Source organism: Choristoneura fumiferana, chromosome Z (genome assembly GCF_025370935.1).
Source record: "Choristoneura fumiferana chromosome Z, NRCan_CFum_1, whole genome shotgun sequence".
Taxonomy (NCBI): domain Eukaryota; kingdom Metazoa; phylum Arthropoda; class Insecta; order Lepidoptera; family Tortricidae; genus Choristoneura; species Choristoneura fumiferana.
In genome coordinates, this window is record NC_133472.1 from 2783117 (window position 1) to 2790319 (window position 7203).

Here is a 7203-nt window from a genome sequence, read left to right on the forward strand (position 1 = left end):
CTAATGACCAGGGCCCGGAATTTTGGGTGCGGCTATTGACAGATTGTAGGGACCGCTTTTTACCAACATACACCTTCACTCATACTCTTTTCACTTCTCATGCTCGTAAAGTTCGTGTTTATGCTGGATCTAGGCGACATAAAATGACTTTTTATGCTCTATGCATAAAGTAAAATCTTTGTCTAAAACCAAGGCAATCAGGGTGTCAACAGCCACAAAGAAAAAAGTATCAATTTTTTTATACCTCATTTTTTTATTTTATATAACTATCAATAAATCAATAAACTAAAAAATATAGGTAATTTTTTTTAATAGTGCATGAAAAATAAAATGTACCTAGAAAGTGAACAATTGTTTCCACTGTTGCTATTTAATTTCCTCGCAATCTAAGTGAAAAGCAGAGTGTATAAAACTCGAGCATTAAACCCATTTTCCACTCGACGTGTCTATCCACCCTCGCCGTACTGGTTCCGGTGGCTTTATGAACGTCTTGGGTAGAATAGCTCGTTTTCTTCTATTTGTAATTTTTCAGGAGCACAAACTCTACGCGCTCCGCTACTTCGGATGCGAGATGCTCTGCCTGGGGAACATCCTCGCCCAGATGTGGATGATGGACAGCTTCCTAGGGGAGAGTTCTTGAACTACGGCACCAGGGTCCTGGGCTACAGCGACGTTCCTCAGGAGAAGAGGTAAGGCAATGAGGGCTATTCGTTTTTGTCTCACTATGGCGCACTGTTGCGTGAGGTTTTTAAGTGTGGCTTTCAGAGTCTGTTATTACGGGCGTTAAAACAAACTTTAGATTAAAATCATATTTAATACACCTTAAAACCGTACCATAAAAATATCCAGCAACCACAGTGTTGCTTAGTCCCGTTTTGTTCGGAAAAAAAGGGAGGACAAAAGTTTCCGAAAGACAAAACTGTCTCAAAACACAGACATTCATTGCCCTGTAACGCATAATTGCCATAATTAATTTCAGGTAATGCAAAATATTCACAAAATTATTATTATTATAAATAAACCCGCGTAGCTCTATAGAAGTGTTCTATCAGACAACCTTATTAATTTTCATTCAATTTTTATGGAATAATTGAGAAAAACTAACAAAAATGCAACGTTTCTAAAACTGGAAGTACCCTCTAGGTTTTTCTGTTGCGGCAATTTCTGCGAGAATACCGTGGAACACTTTTAAATGGCTGTATCTTTTGATTGATTTGCGTTGCATTAAAAGTATTGGTTTGAATGTTTCTAGCTTGCGACTTTTTTAACTTTTATAAGTTTGTTGCGAAGTGTAATGTATTGCTATTGCGAACTGAATTTTCTACTTGGCTTGCTTGCTTTGCGATTGGGGTTACGTTTTTAGGGTTCCGTACCCAAAGGGTAAAAACGGGACCCTATTGCTAAGAATCTGTAATTAATTGTCACCTGAATTCGACACACAATAAATTATTATTATGACTTTACTGTCCGCCTGTCTGTCTGTCACCCACCAGGCTGTATTTGTGAACCGTGATAGCTAGACAGTTGAAATTTTTACAGATGATGTATTTAATGATCCCGCTATAGCACTAAATACTAAAAACAGAATAATATTATTTAAGGGGGGCTCCCATACAACAAACATGTTTTTTTGCCGTTTTTTGATCGATATTAATAACGGCAACAGGTAGTTGTTTTTTTACTAAAAAAATAAATAGTGAAATTAAAATAAATATTTAAGGTGGGCTCCCATACAACAAACGTGATTTTTTTTGCGATTTTTTGTTCAAGTCTAATGTTGTTAAGGTAGATAAAGCAGCGTTTATCTCACCTTATCTTACCTAACCTTACCTAACTTTACCTTACCTAACCTTACCTAACTTTACCTTACCTAACCTTACCTAACCTTCTTTGTTTATCACAAAAGAAATGCTATGCAAATAAACTTGATTTTAGTTGTTACAATTGAACCCACCGTGTTTCCAGGTACGACCCGATGATCTACATATTCCCGCGGGTCACCAAATGCACTTTCCACAAGTACGGTTCGTCGGGCAGCATCCAGACGCATGACAGTTTGTGTGTGCTCCCTCTGAACATGGTGAACGAGAAGACGTATATATTCTTGTGGTTCTGGTACTTGATACTAGCTGTTGTGTTGGCATTGCTCGTTATCTACAGGTGAGTTGTTGCTATGCTACCCTAGCACTCCCAGATTAACAGCGAAATAAGCCGAGATAATGTTTCATTTTAATGAATTAGCCGTGGTGGCCTAGTGGTTTGACCTATGCCTCTCAAGCAGAGGGTCGTGGGTTCAAACCCCGGCTCGCACCTCTGAGTATTTCGAAAATTCATGTGCGGAATTACATTTGAAGTTTACCACGAGCTTTGCGGTGAAGGAAAACATCGTGAGGAAACCTGCACAAACCCTGCGAAGCAATTCAATGCTGCGTGTGAAGTTCCCAATCCGCACTGGGCCGCGTGGGAACTATAGCCCAAGCCCACTTGTTCTGAGAGGAGGCCTGTGCCCAGCAGTGGGACATATATAGGCTGAGATGATGATGATGATGAGTTAATTCCGACGAAACAACAAACCGACGAATCAGGAATGCGATGATACAGGAATCCGACGAAACATGTACACTTAAATAAATTATGATTACTCCTGATCTGCATACGCAGTATCCGTATTATTTTGATTATCGGATGTAGTTTCTGGAATAAACACCTGGTGTAAATTAATTGATCCAAATTACTTCCCAAACCATTTTCGCAGTTCGAAATTTCGAAAAAAGTTTCATTATAAGTATCAAAATATCGGATATTTATGATATATATCCGATATATATCAAAAGTTTGATATATATCCATTTTGTATGAAAGCCATATTATTATTTGTAAAATAGATTAGGTAAAATTGTTTGTGCACTTTATCAATTACTTTCTTTGTAAAAAATAATAGAATAAACACAACAAAAATTTACTCTTTCGTAAAGGTTTTTTTCTGATACGACGACACGACTGACGCCATTAATCCGGCAGAAGTGTTGCCATAAATGGATTAGAACAGTAGGTTCTTTTAACTACTCCAACGCCGTGTACATTTGAGATAGAAATACAGTAACAAAGGTCAAAAACTAGCCAAAAATTACTTAATAATATCATATTTTTAAACCAATTTTTGTATTAGATATTATAAAAAATCATTTGATATATATCGGATATATATCATGATATATATCAACAGACCTTATATTGAGATAGACGAAAAGAGCGCTGCAAACTGTATGAGAACCAAGCTTGTCGAATTTTCGTACCTACGATGATTTAGTGATGGGAAACCAAGACCGCACGGTACCGATTCAAAGGCGCGCGGGACCGATTCAAAGGCTTTTTCAAAGCGCAACGCGCATTTTGGACAGACAAAACTTTGACCGTGGATCAAACTTTTTACACGCAAGGTAGGTAAATAAAAAGTTAGAGCTTCCTTGAAGGCTCCTTGAAGGCCCAATGCTAAGAAACGTGATTCATAAACGTCTGTTAGCGCTAATGATTAGCGGCTAATCAGTCGATCAAGGTTCTGCTAAAGTTAGAGGACCGTAGACCCTCCTTTATCTCCCTGCTAAGTCACAAAATGGCCGCCACAAGTTTGAACAGCTGACTTTGACAAGAGCAAAAAACCATACCGAAGACATTTTTAGTGAAGGGTGAAGTTACGCAAAGATTTAAAAAAAAACCAGGAAAAATTATTTTCTGGAATTTGTATTTATAAATCCTCTAAAATTACTGCTACTTTACTACTTTACTAACAATAAACATGAAAAAAATAAAATTAGGATGATTAACGTAATTACGGCTTTTTGCACTTAAACATAAACATGCGGATCGGAAATGGCGGGAAAACAAACATCTCGCTTTTTTTTCCTGCTAATTTGCTGTCACTGCTGTCTTTTTTTTAATTATCGATGAGGCCATTTTTTGTCTTTGATTTGTCAAGATGGCCAACATAACGCGTCTAATCCGTCTATCAGCAGCTCAACAACTAGCAGACTGCTAGCAAGCGTTTATGAATCATACTTCTCGACAACCGTCTAACAAGCTTAATCAGTCTGCTAAGTAACAGACCGATCAAACCTCAATTAAGGATTTTTTATGAATAAGGCTGTTAAGGTCTATCTCGATATAAGGTCTGTGTATATATATCCATTGATATATATCGTCGAACCCTGGAAACAGCCCCTTAATCTCGTTGCTCCATAGAATGATCATCATGTGCGTGCCTGGCATCCGTCCGCGGCTGTTGCACGCGAGGTCCCGGTCCGTTGCCATGGAAACAGCGTGGGCGGTCAGCCGCCATCTTGACGTCGGGGATTGGTGGTTGCTATACATGCTCGCGCGCAACATGGACCCAATCATATACAGGTAAAAGCGTACCCCGTATCATGGCCGTAATAGGGCCGTGTCAGTCAAAAATATATTCTTCAAAAAGTATATTCGTTTTGCAGGTGGTAGGACCTTGTGCAAGGTCCGCCCGGATTGCTACCACCATCTTGCTCGCTAATCCTGCCGTGAAGCAGCAGTGCTTGCACTGTTGAGTTTCGGCGTAGAGAGTAAGACAGCCGGTGAAATTACTGGCACTTGAGGTATCCCATCTTAGGCCTCTAGGTTGGCAACGCATCTGCAATACACCTGGTGTTGCAGGTGTTTATGGGCGGTGGTGATCTCTTGCCATCGGGAGACCCATTTGCTCGTTTGCCATCCAGTCAAATAAAAAAAAATAATTTTTGCGATTTAGAAAGAAAGAATAGTAGATTGTACAACAGGAGCATAAAACGAGCCATTTTATCCAAGACGTTCATATAGCCACCCGAGCCGGCCGGTATTATAAGTAATACTTAGGGCCTGTTTCACCATCCATTGATTAGTGTTAACTGGCGGTTAGGTGTGATGCCGCCTCTATTTGTTTTGTTCGAATAGACGGAGACGGCATCACATTTAACCGTAGGTTAATGCTAATCAATGGATGGTGAAACAGACCCTAATTGTTACATATTTACTGTGACTTATTTTTCAAAAGTGTTTTTTAATAAAAAGACACGTCATGATCGCTTACCTTTTTTCTAATGCTAAAAAACGGAGTATAGGCTGGGATGGATGGTTCATATACGTCAATTTGACTGATACTAGATATATAATTACAGGGAGTTCTTGGAGGAGCTGTCAAAACGAATGGAAGAGAAGCCGACGTCGCGTGCGTGACAGCCGGCACCCACCATATCTTACGTAGGAGTGTGATCACGAGGGCTTTGTAAGTACTGATGGAACCTTGGCTCTCTGATGGAGAACAGGCAAGCAAGCGTTTTTTAGCGTCCCGTACCCAAAGGAGGTGAGACTCCGATGTCTGTCTGTCCGTCCGTCTGTCGCAGGGCTCTATCACTTGACACTTAAAATTTTCACAGATTATGTATTACTGTGGCCGCTATAAAAACAAATACTAAAAAGAGAATAAAGCGCCCTCGCCCTCGCCCTCGCGTGGGATGGAGACGTCGAGGGAAAAATGGGTTTAATGCTAGAGTTCTACATTCTGATTTTCATTTCGATTGCGAGTAAATGAAATAGCAACAGTGCATTATTTTAGTTTTATTGGTTTGTTTTGATTGATTTGATAGATTTTTAGTTTTATGTAAATTAAAAATTATAAAAAAAATATGTAAGAAGTTTTTTGCTTGTGGCTGTTGCCACCTTATTACCTTACGTCTTGAGGAAGATTTTACTTTATGCACTAGAGCATAAAAAGCCATTTTATGTCTTTACTACTTTACGAGCATGAAAAGTGAAAAATATTTTTTTTCCACAGGAAACTACGCAATTGAAGTAACGCATCTCGACGCACTGCAACAGAATAAGACTAAGTTAAGTCTATGCTTTCCTTTAGTGTAAACTTAGGACTTGGGCGTCCAAGTTCTTTACTAGACTGATACATTCCCTTCTGGCTTAGACTTTAAAAATGTGTAGTGTTGTCCCAAGTACCTTAAAAACGTAATACTTGTGATGAATCAGGCGTTACGGTGGTCCATAATAATGAACTAAAACAACGAGGGCTATCGCTCGAACGTTTTTCAAAGTATCATCTACATCAACACTCTACACAATTTTCAAAGACTTAGCCTAGAATTTCGAAATGGACTTTTCCATTGTCAAAATTAATGGGTGCAATTAAATATTAGATGTAGAAACTCGACAGTCTGCCAAAATGCCTTCGTGTTGCAGCATTTTTGCATTTTATAATGTAATGAGCTCAATTTTATACCACGTGAAAGTGCGTGTTGAGAAATGTACGAGTAATAATGTCTAGCAATAGGGAATATTACGCAAAACTTTGCATAGGGGGCGACACCAGCACAAACCGTCATGACCACGTCAGTTCCCTTTATAGTTTATGGCCCTGATGGATCACCCGACGTTACTATCGATGTAAATAACTTGTTATTTTGTTACTAAAATATATAAAATATGTTATGTACATAGATAGTAACAAAAAGTTAATTTAAATAATATTATATTATGGCATTCTATGAACATTTAAAAGACATTTAAGACATTAAAAATAGCTTACGCTTTGCGCTAGTGCTGCGTTCTGACGGCAGAACATTGCAGTAATATTCTCTATTGGGCGTGGAGAAATAAATCATGGATGTATGTTGGACATGTTTTATACGGAATTAAACCGTGGTCGCGTTTCTTTCTTAAGCTCTATCGAGCTTTGGACGCATCTTGAAGTTTCAGGTACTTTTTTGGTCGAGTTAATTAATAAAATGTTTTGAACCGCTAAGGGGTTTTAGAATGTCGATGGGTCCTATGTATAAGGGCTAAAGTGTTCTTTTTTCAATTTTGAGTTTTGTGCGTTATAGGTTTTTTAATTATTTTTCGAGTTTTCATTGACGTAAAATGGCCGAACTAGATGCAATTTTAACGTAAAAACGTTTGATACTTTTAAGTCTCGGATACACCATCTCTAAGTTACGACAGTTTTTGACTTTGAAAGCCCGTCCTGTAAAGTAAGGCTTTTACACTTAAGCCCTTATACGTAGGACCCATCGATGTGTTTGTTATGGACCAATAGAAACGCTTCAATTACCTGTTCTCGCTCCGCTGAGCTGCTTCCACTATATTGTGTTTCAATTCAATTTATGAAAAGTGTAAACAAAGACGCCATTAACAAGA

At 38.6% G+C, this 7203-nt stretch overlaps 1 protein-coding gene across 1 annotated transcript; it reads left to right on the forward strand.

Moving 5' to 3' along the window:
• The first annotated feature begins 537 nt into the window (after positions 1-537).
• LOC141437831 (innexin inx1-like) lies at positions 538-7203 on the forward strand. Its single transcript, XM_074101401.1, has 5 exons — positions 538-689; positions 1966-2160; positions 4240-4401; positions 5181-5287; positions 5837-7203. Exons 1-4 carry the CDS (start codon positions 565-567, stop codon positions 5236-5238), a joined length of 540 nt encoding a protein of 179 aa, XP_073957502.1. The 5' UTR covers positions 538-564; the 3' UTR covers positions 5239-5287; positions 5837-7203.

Coding starts and splice junctions, on each gene's coding strand:
- LOC141437831 (XM_074101401.1), top strand. CDS start 565: ATGCGAGATGCTCTGCCTGGGGAACATCCTCGCCCAGATGTGGATGAT. Junction 690..1,965: donor GACGTTCCTCAGGAGAAGAG/GTAAGGCAATGA, acceptor CCGTGTTTCCAG/GTACGACCCGATGATCTACA. Junction 4,402..5,180: donor ATGGACCCAATCATATACAG/GTAAAAGCGTAC, acceptor ATATAATTACAG/GGAGTTCTTGGAGGAGCTGT.